The sequence below is a fragment of the Balaenoptera acutorostrata genome, chromosome 3 (genome assembly GCF_949987535.1).
Source record: "Balaenoptera acutorostrata chromosome 3, mBalAcu1.1, whole genome shotgun sequence".
NCBI classification, from domain to species: domain Eukaryota; kingdom Metazoa; phylum Chordata; class Mammalia; order Artiodactyla; family Balaenopteridae; genus Balaenoptera; species Balaenoptera acutorostrata.
Window position 1 is genome coordinate 143,765,649 of NC_080066.1, and position 14,102 is coordinate 143,779,750.

At 35.4% G+C, this 14,102-nt stretch overlaps 1 protein-coding gene across 1 annotated transcript in view; it reads right to left on the reverse strand.

Annotated features, from left to right (window-relative positions):
• The window catches only part of LOC130707571 (coiled-coil domain-containing protein 170-like), a 108,863-nt gene that overhangs the window by 13,208 nt on the left and 81,553 nt on the right, over window positions 1-14,102 (reverse strand). Inside the window, exons 5-7 of the mRNA XM_057542700.1 lie at window positions 11,228-11,484; window positions 2,776-2,902; window positions 461-775 (exon numbers count right to left, since the gene is read on the reverse strand). Of these exons, the coding sequence (XP_057398683.1) occupies window positions 461-775; window positions 2,776-2,902; window positions 11,228-11,484 (699 nt within the window). The remainder of the gene's footprint in view (window positions 1-460; window positions 776-2,775; window positions 2,903-11,227; window positions 11,485-14,102) is intronic.

Sequence of the window (14,102 nt, forward strand, 5' to 3'; positions counted from 1 at the left end):
TGCACTGACTGAACTGACCAGTGTTTGATCATGATGGAAACATTATCCTCACCACACCACTATTTTTAAGCTAGCATTCATTGAGCTTACTGAACTGAAGCATTTATCATGTATTAATCCATTTAATCCTTACAACCATTCTGTGGGACAGGAACTAAACCTACCCCAACCCTACCCCACTCCTGCCAAAATTTACAAATGAAACTGAGGCACAGAGAGCATAAGTAACCTGCCCAAGAGCACACAGTTGCTAATGGCAGAGCTGGGATTCATACCAGGCCTCTCGGCTCTTAACAAACACACTATACTACCTCTACTGTGATAATGGACATTCTCTTCCCTTTTATCACTGTAGCAATAAAAATAAACTCAGAGCCACAGAGTTTACTAAATTGGCTAACATCAAAACCCACATCTTAAAACTAATTTGAAAGAGTAACTCATCTGTCAATACACTTACGGACTTCCAAGATTGCTCATTTGCACCAGTCTCCTGAATGCTCTCTTTCACACCTTCCTCTGTGGCTGGTATGGGTTCAACACTGTTGCTGGGAAGAGTAGACAACTGACTGAGGAATTTCTGATAGAGGGAAGGCTCAGTTTTAGTTTCCCAGCTGAATGAATACGGAGGTCTGTGTAACTCAGGTAATTGTTTTTCCTTATGGATCAAATCTTGTTGACATTTATCCCAAATTTTCTGTCCATCTTTTGGTCCTTCAGAGTGAAAAATGTTGTCTCTCTCAAAGTTCTTGACCAGGATAGCTTCATCCTTGTCCTAAATATGCCACCACACATGTTAAACTTCCCATATGGAATTTAATATTGAGACATCTACTTCCCTCCTTTTGAAATATAAGTATAATCATAATACAAAGCTTCAGGAGAAAAGGCTCTCAATAGAAATAAAGAGTTACAGAGTCATAAGAGAGACAAGGACATACTCAAAAGAGTAAACTAGGAGCTTCCCTGGTGGCGCAGTGGTTGAGAATCTGCCTGCCAGTGCAGGGCATGCAGGTTCAGGCCCCGGTCTGGGAAGATCCCACATGCCGCGGAGCAGCTGGGCCCGTGAGCCACAATTACTGAGCCTGTGAGTCTGGAGCCCGTGCTCCACAACAAGGGAGGCCGCGATAGTGAGAGGCCCACGCACTGTGATGAAGAGTGGCCCCCACTTGCCGCAACGAAACGAAGACCCAGCACAGCCATAAATAAATAAATAAATAAAATTTTTTAAAAAAAGAGTAAACTAGAACATCAAGAGGTATGAAAATATTATGTGGGGGCAGGTGGGGAGGGCAAAAAAAAAATGATGTTATAGAGAAACTACTTTGAGAACATAGGAAATTTAGCTTAGAGAAGCAGCTAACCGAACTGCTCCAGTTTATGGAGGAACTGTTTACAGAATATTTTGAGCTAATAAATGTAGGAATAATGATAGAATTTTAAAACTCAGCATTTTACTTCTCCTAACAAAATAACTGATTCAGGCAAGGATTGTCAATGAATGCTAAGACTATTAAGTGAAAAGCTGGCAGGGAAATGGATATTTTCATAAAGACTTAATTATGATTATAGAACATCATTTAATAGTAACAGCTTTGATAATGTAAAAGCATAAACAAGTCACATTTCTTTCCCCCAGCCTTTCCCTTTTAAGCACCCTGCTTCCACTGTAAACAGGAAAAAAAATAAAAGATAATGCTTGTACTTCTCCTTCCCGTCGCTTCTCCCAGGAATATTCTGTCTTTATAAATTCTAGTCTTCTTTTCACCTCTTGCCACATTCTAGTCTGAAAACTGAGTAAACAAGTTTAGTTTCTGGGCTTTTTGTCATGTGAAACTGGGAAATAGAAGGGGAGCTAGAGCTGTTGAAGTAATGATGGGTTTGTCTCACTAAAAGCCCAGAAAAAAGAGGTAGAATAAAAGAGCAGAGGAAGAAAAGGTCAGAGCTACATGGACTCTGGTGTGGGAGAGTTTTTCGGAGATGTGACAGATAAGTCAGAGAAGTGAAAAACATGGAAAGTGTTACTGTGAATTATTTGAAAGAGGTGATTAAAAATTGGAATTACTTTAAACTCTGAAAGTAGTTGCTGAATTTTTTTAAGTGGAACTCCTCACATTAAGGGGATCATGATGGGCCTTATTTTACATTCAGAATATATAATAAACAGTTTGGGTCCATGGATTTCAAAATAAACTTTTACCACTACCTTGACAGTAGTCCATCTCCCATCCTCCTCCAACATTCTTCCATAAAACTTCCATTCATCCTGTGAATTGCTATCTACTAGGGACCAGGATAACCTCTTCCTTCTAAACTCAACTCATGCCATAATTCTAGATTTCAATGTCCAGTGTAGATGATCCACCAATTTAGTTTTGTGACTCCTGTGCTTCAGTTTCAATGACTTTCACCTACACCCCTATTCAATCCTTACACCCAAATCCAAAAACCCAGATGTTGTCAGCAGCAGGAAGTAACCCATACCAGAAATTTAAAACTTGGATATTTCACTCTCTAACCACCACCTCCTTCCATTTCTCTCAAAGCTCCATTCCCTCTAACCTTTTCTTTAGTATCACAGAGACCTTCAGATCTGCCTTGCACTTCTTCTCCATACCTCAGAAACTCTTCCAGTCAGCCATGCTGTACTGCTTCCTTTTATCCTCCATAAGAAGAGGACCAATAAACCACTCAACATTTGCCAATTATCGCCTGGAGTAACACAAGGTAATAAAAATCCTGTTTCTTCAAAAATCAATCAAAATTTGTTCTCACCTTCGTCATGAAACTGTCTTCTTGTTCTTTCATACTCATATAAGGGGTGAATCTGTTAACACCTGCTAACTTTTTCTCCAAAAGTTCTACTTTTCGCTCTGCTTTTTTTCTTTCAATCAGATGTACTCTGTGTAAGATATTGGCAGGTAACGATATCTTGAAACCAATTTTCAAACTTCAATTAAAATAATAAAAAGAAATATCCCCCATTTAAAGTATATTAAACATGTGTATTAAGTAAAAATGTATTTCTTATGAAACGAACTGTGAAGTTACCCAACTATTTCTAGAGAGAGATAAGAAATGGTAGAGAAATGAAGAGAACAACAATCCAGTGTTAAGTCCTGTAGTAGTTCCCCTGGGGGAGGTCAATTTTGAAACCAGCCTTTTCAAGAGGAAATTTGAGTATGAATATCTGTCTGCTACTATGGTAATATTGTGATGATCAGGAGGTTCCACATGTGTACAAGCACAGTAGGCCTCTGTATTCGAGGGTTCCACATCCATGGATTCAACCAACCATGGATTGAAAGTATTCAAAAAGATTCTTTTCAGAAGGTTCCAAAAAGCAAAACTTAAATTTGCCTCACACCAGCAACCATTTACATAGCATTTACATAGTATTAGGTATTAGAAGTAATCTAGAGATGATTTAAAGTACACAGGAGATGTGCATGGGTTATATGCAAATACTATACTATTTTATATAAGGGATTTAGCATCTGCAGATTTTGGTACCCTCAGGGGTCCTAGAACGATCCCCTGTAGACATTGAGGGACAAGGGATGAGGGGCAAATGTACTCTCATTTTAGTAACACTTGCATGGGTTCTTCAACTGAATCCCTGAATGGGGTTGCACGAGGGGTAAAGGAATTAGAAATAATAATACAGCAATAGAGAATAGCATATGTAAAAACTTATTTTATTATCAAATATACAAACAGTTAATTATTTGGTTCTTGTTTTGATTAACCATTGGTAGGTACTGGTAACATTGTCTACCTTGAAGCTAGGTTAAAGTTTCAGTCCATCTTCCATGTTTTTTATGTTCTCTTCTATCTAAGATTTGCATCCTACAGAATTAGTGAATTTGAGTCAGGTCAAAGAAACTATCTGAATTATCTAAAGAGAAAATTTTAATTAAAAAAAATATATATTAGAAACATGTAGGTCACACTCAAAAGGTCTAACACCTGCAACTGTAGTCTTAGAATGAGAGTAGACACAGAATGGGACAGAAATACAATATTTAAAAAAAATAATTCCCAAGAATTTTCGAAACCTGATGAAAGACATCAATTGATAGATTGAGTAAGTTCTGCAAATCCTAAGCAGGATAGATACAAATAAATAAATAAATATATAAACAAATAAATAAAAGGGACATTTTATAATAATAAAAGTGACAATTCAACAGAAAGATATAGACATCCTATATTAGAATGCAAATAGTTTCAAAATACATAAAGCAAAAGTTGAAATAAAAGTGAGAGACACAAATCCACAATCATAATTGGAGATTTCAACATACCTCTTTCAGTAACCAATAGAACAAAAGCAAAATGTGCTGGGTCTGAAAATTTATTCCCAACTGCACTAAATGCAAAGAGAGGACAGCTAAAGGGGCTGGGGACCAGATACGGCCTAAGAACAATCCTTTGTCCCAAGTCTCCTCCAGAGTTCACTCCATAGGAACGGCTTCCAATTCTCTCCCTCTTCAACATGAACATAAATATGAAAAAAAAAGTGTATGGTATGCCACATAGCCATCTTCCTTGTTGGCATCAAAGACAAAACAAAAAGTCCAGAGTGACTCACTCTACAGCCGTATTAAAAATTGTGCTGAAGGGACTTCCCTGGTGGCGCAGTGGTTAAGGGTTCGCCTGCCAACACAGGGGACACGGGTTCGAGCCCTGGTCCGGGAAGATCCCACATGCCACGGAGCAGCTAAGCTCATGTGCCACAGCTACTGAGCCTGCACTCTTGAGCCCACACGCTGCAACTACTGGAGCCTGCACGCCTAGAGCCCGTGCTCTGCAGCAGGAGAGGCCACCGCAGTGAGAAGCCCGCACACCGCAACAAAGAGTGGCCCCCGCTCACCACAACTAGAGAGGGTCCCTGTGCAGTAATGAAGACCCAACACAGACAAAAATAAATTAATTAATTAATTAATTAAAATTTATTTTAAAAAAAATTGTGCTGAAGAGTCTGCAATGTTTGGTCAGCTGTTAAGAGTTAAACTATAGACCAACTTCAGGTGGTAGCTTATCACTGAGAAGATAATTATTAGAATGATGAATTTCTTTTAAACAGTTCTTCATTTGAACTTTGTCAGTCTTCTTTTTTCATACACTGCACAACCAGAAAAAAAGGAAATCCTACTCTCCCTCTTGCTAGCCTTTAATTTTAATAATTTCTCAGCGTGAGTAAAGGTTTGTTTTATCACTTAGTTTTAAGATCCTTTATATTTTCTTTTCAAAAGAGATTTTGGAAATGCAAGACCCGGAAGAAACTTCAACCTATTCATTGAGGCAATATATACTAACTAATGTAGAATAGAAACAGCTTCACATCTGAATACACATTCACATCTGAATACAATAGCTTTTCATATTGTATGACTTACTTAAATATTATTCATATTATAAGAGGGAAAATTAATGACTTTGTTTCCCCTCCTATCAACTAAGGGCACATGATTAAATATCTCCTCTGTCTGTAAACCAATTAAGTAACCACAGGTCTAAGAATAACACATTGTATAAAGGACAAAACCACACAATCATCCCAATAAATGCAGAAAAATCATTTGACAAAATCCAACACATTTTAATGATAAAAACACTCAACAAACGTAGAAGGGAATTTCCTCAACCTGATAAAGGGCATCTACAAAAAACCCATAGCTAACATCATACTTAATGGTAAAAGACTGAACCCCCCCCCCCACCACCACCACCACCTAAGATCAAGAACAAAAGAAGGATGTCTGTTTCTCATGACTTTCTTTCAATAATGCACTGGAAGTTTGAGTCAAGGCAATAGACAAGAAAAATAACTTAAAAGCATCCAGATTAGAAAGGAAGAAGTAATACCTCAACATAATAAAGGCTGTATATGACAAACCCACAGCTACACACAACATCATACTTAATGGTGAAAAGCTGAAAGCATTCCTTCTAAGATCAGGAACAAGATAAGTATGCCCACTCTTGCCACTTTTATTCAACATAGGTTTGGAAGTCCTAGGCACAGAAATCAGAGAAGATAAAGAAATAAAAGGAATCCAAATTCAAAACGAAGAAACAAAACTGTCGCTGTTTGCAGATGACATGATACTATACATACAAAATCCTAAAAACACCACCAGAAAACTACTAGAGCTCATCAATGAATTTGGTAAAGATGTAAGATAAAAATTAAAATAAAGAAATCTGTTGCATTTCTATACACTAAATAAACTATCAGAAAGAGAAATTAAGGAAACAATCCCATTACCACCACATCAAAAAGAAAAAAGTGCCTAGAAATAAACCTACCAAAAATTATGAGACACCAATGAAAGAAATTGAGGACAACACAACAGATGGAAAGATATCCCATGTTCTTGGATCAAAAGAATTAATATTATTTAACATGAGCGTACTAACCAAGGCAGTCTACAGATTCAATGCAATCTCTATCAAATTACCAATGGCATTATTCACAGAACTAGAACAAATAATTTTAAAATCTCTATGTGAACACAAAAGACCCAGAATAGCCAAAACGATCTTGAGAAAGAAGAATGGAGCTGGAGGAAACATGTGCCCTGACTTCAGACTATACTACAAAGGTACAGTAATCCAAACAGTATGGTACTGGCACAAAAACAGACATGTAGACCAATGGAATAGGATAGCAAGCCCAGAAACAAACCCATGCACTTATGGTCTATTCATCTACTACAAAGGAGGAAAGAATATACAATGGAGAAAAGACAGTCTCTTCAACAAGTGGTGCTGGGAAAACTGGACAGCTACAGGTAAAAGAATGAAATTAGAACATCCTCTAATACCATATATAAAAATAAACTCAAAATGGAGTGAAGACCTAGATGTAACACCAGATACCATAAAATTCCTACAGGAAAACATAGGCAGAACGCTCTTTGTCATAAATCGCAGCAATAATTTTTTGGATGGCTCTCCTACAGTGATGGAAATAAAAGCAAAAATAAGCAAATGGTACCTAATTAAACTTAAAAGCTTTTGCACAGCAAAGGAAACCATAAACAAAACGAAAAGACAACCTACAGACTGGGAAAAAGTATTTGCAAATGATGTGACCGACAAGGGTTTAATTTCCAAAATATACAAACAGCTCATATAGCTCAATATCAAAAAAACAAAAAACCCAATAAAAAAATGGGCAGAAGACCTAAATAGACATTTCTCCAAAGAAGACATACAGATGGCCAATAGGCACATGAAAAGATGCTCAATATCTCTAATTATTAGAGAAATGCAAACCAAAACTACAGTGAGGCATCACCTCTCACAGGTTAGAATGGCCATCATCAAAAAGTCTACAAATTATAAATGCTGGAGAGGGTGTGGAGAAAAAGGAACCCTCCTACACTGTGGGAACGTAAATTGGTGCAACCACTATGGAGAACAGTATGGAGGCTCTTTAAAAAACTGAAAATAAAGTTACCATATGATCCAGCAATCCCACTCCTGGGCATATATCTGGAAAAGATGAAAACTCTAATTGGAAGAGATACACGCCCCCCAATGTTCATAGCAGCACTATTTACAATAGCCAGGACATAGACAACCTAAACGTCCATCAACAGATGAATGGATAAAGAAGATGTGGTATATATATATACAGTGGAATATTACTCAGCCATAAAAAAGAATGAAATAATGCCATTTGCAGCAACATGGATGGACACAGAGATTATCATGCCAAGTGAAGTAAGTCAGAAAGAGAAAGACAAATACCATATGATATCACTTATATGTGGAATCTAAAAAAAATGATATAAATGAACTTATTTTAAAAACTCACAGCCATAGAAAACAAACTTATGGTTACCAAAGGGTGGAGGAGGGGGGATTAATTATGAGTTTGGGATTAACTGATGCACACTACTGTATATAAAATAAACAACAAGGACCTACTGTATAGTACAGGGAACTATAGTAATATTTTGTAATAACCTATATGGGAAAAGAATCTGAAAAAGAATATATATATATATATATATATATATATATATACCTATATCTATATATCACTTTGCTGTACACCTGAAACTAATACAACATTGTAAATCAACTATACTTCAATAAATAAATAAATAGAAAGGAAGAAGTAAATCTCTTCGCCGATAACATGGTCTTGTATAGAGAAAATCTTAAGGAATACACACACAAACACACACACACAGAAAAACCTATAGAAGCTAATAAACAACTTCAGCAAGGTTAGCAGGACACAAGATTGATATAGAAAAATCCACTATATTTCTATTCTCTGAAAATGAACAATCCAAAAACAAAATTAAGGAAACAGTTCTCTTTCCAATGCATAAATAAGAATAAAATACTTAGAAATAAAGAAATAAATGTAACAAAAGAAATGTAAGACATTCACTAAAAACTGCAAAATATTTTTGAAAGAAATTAAAGACCTAAATAAATGGAAAGATGCCCCATATTCATGGATTGAAGACTTAATATGACAGTATTCCCCAAATTGATCTACAGATTCAACACAATCCCTATCAAAATCCCAGCTCCCTTTTTTACAGAAACCAACAAGCCAATCTTAAAATTCATATAGAAAAGTAAGGGACCCAGAGTAGCCAAAACAGTCTTGAAAAAAAGAAAAGAAAAAGTTTGAGGACTCACATTTCAAAACTTACTACAAAGCTACAGTAATTAGGACAGTGTGGTACTGTCATGAGAATAGACATATAGACCAGTGGAATAGAATTGAGAGTCCAGAATTAAATGAATACATTTATGGTCAATTGATTTTTTTGCCAAATTGTCAAGACAACTCAATGGGAGAAAGAATAATCCTTTCAACATGTGGTACTGGGACAACAAGTGGATCTTCATATGAAAAAGAATGAATTTGACTACTTTATATAAAATAGATAACTAATAAGGACTTACTGTATAGCACAGGGAACTCTACTCAATACTCTGTAATGACCTATATGGGAAAAGAATCTAAAAAAGTGTGTATATGTGTATATGTATAACTGATTCACTTTGCTGTACAGCAGAAACTAACACAATATTATAAATCAACTATACTCCAATAAAATTTTTTTTAAAAAAAGAATGAATTGGGACCCCTAACTCACACCCATAGAAAAATTAGTCAAAATGCATAAATCGTACCAATGTTTTCTTAGAACAGTCTCCCACGGCAATAAAAATAACAGCAAAAATAAACAAATGGGACCTGATCAAACTTACAAGCTTTTGTACAGCAAAGGAAACCATAAACAAAATGAAAAGACAACCTACAGAATGGTAGAAAATATTTGTAAATGATGCGACCAACAAGGGCTTAATTTCCAAAATATACAAACAGCTCACACAACTCAACAATAAAAAAACAAACAATCCAATCGAAAAATGGGCAGAAGACCTAAATAGACATCTCTCCAAAAAGGACATATAGATGGCCAAAAAGCACATGAAAATATGCTCAACATCACTAATTATTAGAGAAATGCAAATCAAACCTACAATGAGGTATCATCTCACACGGCTCAGAATGGCCATCATTAAAAAGTCCACAATTCATTAGGATTTACACTTAAGATATGAAAAACTATTACATGTATATTTGTCTCCAATAAAAAGTTAAAAAAAAGTCTACAAATAACAAATGCTGGAGAGGGTGTGGAGAAAAGGGAACCCTCCTACATTGTTGGTAGGAATGTAAATTGGTGCAGCCACTATGAAAAACAGTATAGAGGTTCCTCAAAAAACTAAAAATAGAGTTGCCCATATGATCTAGCAATCCCACTCCTGGGCATATATCTGGACAAAACTATAAAAAAGAATGAAATAATGCCATTTGTAGCAACATGGATGGACCTAGAGATTACCATACTAAGTGAAGTAAGTCAGAAAGAGAAAGTCAAATACCATATGATATCACTTATATGTAGAATCTAAAAAAAGGGTACAAATGAACTTACCTACAAAACAGAAACAGATTCACAGACATAGAGAAAAGACTTGTGGTTGCCAAGGGGAAGGGAGTGTGAGGGAGGAATGGACTGGGAGTTTTTGATTAGCAGATGCAAACAATTATATATAGAATGGATAAACAAGGCCCTACTGTATAGCACAGGGAAGTATATTCAATATCCTGTGACAAACCATAATAGAAAAGTAAATAAAAAAGAATACATGTATATGTATAACTTAATTTGCTGTACAAAAAAATTAACACAACATTGTAAATCAACTATACTTCAATAAAATAAAATTTTTAAAAAATTAGTCAAAATGGATCAAAGACAAAAATTTAAGTACTAAAACAATAACTATTAAAAGAAAACATACATGTAAATCTTTGTGATACTGGATTAGGCAATGGTTTCTTTGATATAACACCAAAGACACAAATGACAAAAAAAAAAAAAAAAAAAAAGATAAACTTCATCAAAATTAAAAGATTTTGGAAACCAGCCTGGAAGTTGCTCAGAAGTAACCTCAAAAAGTTAAACATAGAGTTACTTTACGACCCAGCAATTCTACTCCTAAGGCATATACCTAAAAGAAATAAAACATACAGTCATATAAAAGCTCATAGAAGAATGTTCATAGCAGCTTATTCATAAAGTCCCCTGCAAAGGAAACAACCCAATGTTCATCAACTGACGAATGGATAAATAAAATGTGGTGTATCCTTATGATGGAATATTATTCAGCCATAAAAAAAAATGAAGTACTGATTCATGCTCAACAGTGATGAATCTTGAAATCATTGTGCTAAATGAAAGAAGTCAGACACAGAGGCCGTATATTGTATGTATCATTTCATTCATATGAAATGTCCAGAAAAGGCAAGTCCACAGAGAAAGAAATTAGATTGCCAGAGACTGGAGAGAGTGGCATGGGGAGTAACTCCTAACAGACGTAGGGTTTCTTTAGGTGTTGATGGAAACATTCTGAAATTAGAGAGTGGTGATGCTTACACAACCTTGAGAATATACTAAAAACTACTGAATTGTATATTGCAAAAGGGTGAATTTTAATGAAATGAAAATTATATCTCAGTAAAAAATATTCTTTTAAAATATAATTTTGAGTCTGTATGTAAAATTCCATTAGATTTAAATTCTGTGATCAATCAGGATATGAGGTTCATATACTATTTGCAAGCTTATGACAAATGACATTTTTGAAAACAAACTAGAAAATTCCCTACCTTAGAAGATTTTCTAGTTCTATAATTCTTCTAGTTAGATCCCAGTTGCCTCTTTCAAGACTCTGAATATTGGTGTTTTTCAAAGATTTAATTCTGGTTAGAGAAACAATAAGTTCTTCTAGGTCCTTGATATCATCTTTCAGGGACATTATCTGGAATGACTGTTGCACATTATTTTCTTTGTAACTTTCTAGCTCATTCTTCATCTCTTGCAATGAAGTTTCTTTTATGAAAAGTTTGTTTCGAAGATATCTTAGCTAATGAGAAAGGGAAAGTGTTATTTAAAAATCATTTATAAATTTGGTTTTAGAAACTTCATGATTTTAAATCATTATGAGTATTTGTGTGTGTGTGTGTGTGTGTGTGTGTTAGTTTCTGCTTTATAACAAAGTGAATCAGTTATACATATACATATGTCCCCATATCTCTTCCCTCTTGCATCTCCGTCCCTCCCACCCTCCCTATCCCACCCCTCTAGGTGGTCACAAAGCACTGAGCTGATCTCCCTGCGCTATGTGGCTGCTTCCCACTAGCTATCTATTTTACATTTGGTAGTGTATATATGTCCATGCCACTCTCTCACTTTGTCCCAGCTTACACTTCCCCCTCCCCGTGTCCTCAAGTCCATTCTCTAGTAGGTCTGCATCTTTATTTCCGTCTTGCCCCTAGGTTCTTCATGACCATTTTTTTTTTTTTAGATTCCATATGTATGTGTTAGCATACGGTATTTGTTTTTCTCTTTCTGACTTTCTTCACTCTGTATGACAGATTCTAGGTCCATCCACCTCACTACAAATAACTCAATTTCGTTTCTTTTTATGACTGAGTAATATTCCATTGTATATATGTGCCACATCTTCTTTATCCATTCATCTGTTGATGGACCCTTAGGTTGCTTCCATGTCCTGACTATTGTAAATAGAGCTGCAATGAACATTTTGGTACATGACTCTTTTTGAATTATGGTTTTCTCAGGGTATATGCCCAGTAGTGGGATTATTATGAGTATTTAAATTATACATTATTATACAATAAAATGAAGACTTCTGAATCTCCTAACAGTAGATTCCAATGTTAACTACATTTTAAAAATCATGTCAAATTGACACATAGGGTTTGGTATAAGTGATTTTATTCTCATCAACATTAACTTTGTTTAAATCTTGTTATAAAAGTAAATTAGACAAATAATGAATTTTATAATTTCTAGCAGAAAAGAAATACTTGATGCTTTGGCCGTGGATGTTTTGTTTTATGATGGGTTGTAAAAGGGAATGTGGTCACAGGCCTCTCTTCTAAAGAGCAGCCTATGTTTATACCACTTGGTTCCTGGCCTTATTTGTGCTGATCAGAGAAATGGGTAGAGGGAAGAGTCAAGAGAAACAGCCAGGCTTAAATTGATTATATATATATTTTAAGGCAGCTAAAGGAAAGAAGAGATCATAAAGCTATAAAGAGAACCAAGAATGATATGAGACATCACATGACATAAAAGAGCCACCAATGGCTGCCACTGGGGGAAGAGTCCAAAAAGGATTGGAGAAGCAAGGGGTGCAGCTGCTGTGAGGTAAGTTATTTACCTCTGGGTAGCATGTAAAAAAATCTCTGCTCTTCTATCTGATAAGTGAAAAAAGTTCACTAGATGGAGAAAATTGAGGCACTGCTGACATTCAAGGGTCAATTAACTTTTAATTTAATCTAATTTGTTCAAATTTCTTAATAGGCTGTGTGTAAACCTGATGAACTAGTAAGAAAGTAAAGCCAAATTTCTTCTTTTTATTGTTATTTTAAAAAATTTTTTATTGGAGTATAGTTTATATACAATGTTGTGTTAATTTCTGCTGTATAGCAAAGTGAATCAGCTATATGGATACATATATCCCCTCTTTTTTTGGATTTCCTTCCCATTTAGGTCACCACAGAGCATTGAGTAGAATTCCCTGTGCTGTACAGTAGGTCCTCATTAGTTATCTATTTTATACATAGTATCAATAGTGCATATATGTCAATCCCAATCTCCCAATTCATCCCACGCCATATTTTAGATTCCACGTATAAGTGATATCATATGGTATTTGTCTTTCTGACTTACTTCACTTAGTGTGATAATCTCTAGGTCCATCCATGTTGCTGCAAATGGCATTATTTCATTCTTTTTTTATGGCTGAGAAGTAGTCCATTGTATATACGTACCACATCTTCTTTATCTATTCATCTGTCGATGGACATTTAGGTTGTCTCCATGTCTTGGCTATTGTGAATAGTGCTGCTATGAACATAAGGGTGCATCTATCTTTTTGAATTATAGTTTTGTTCAGATATATGCCCAGGAGTGGGATTGCTCGATCATATGGGCAACTCTAGTTTTAGTTTTTTGAGGAACCTCTATACTGTTTTTCATAGTGGCTGCACCAATTTATATTCCCACCAACAATGTAGGAGGGTTCCCTTTTCTCCACACCCTCTCCAGCATTTATTTGTAGACTTTTTTTTTTTTTAACATTTTCACGATATTGATTCTTCCAATCCAAGAGCATGACATATCTCTCTATCTGTTTGTGTCATCTTTGATTTCTTTCATCAGTGTCTGATAGTTTTCTGCGTACAGGTCTTCTGCCTCCTTAGGCTTATTCCTAGGTATTTTATTCCTTTTGTTGCAATGGTAAATGGGATTGTTTCCTTAATTTCTCCTTCTGATCTTTCTTTGTTAGTGTATAGGAATGCAAGAGATTTCTGTGTATTAGTTTTGTATGCTGCAACTTTACTAAATTCATTGTTTAGCTCTAGTAGTTTTCTGGTGGCATCTTTAGGATTTTCTATGTATAGTATCATGTCATCTGTAAACAGTTTCAGTTTTACTTCTTCTTTGCCAGTT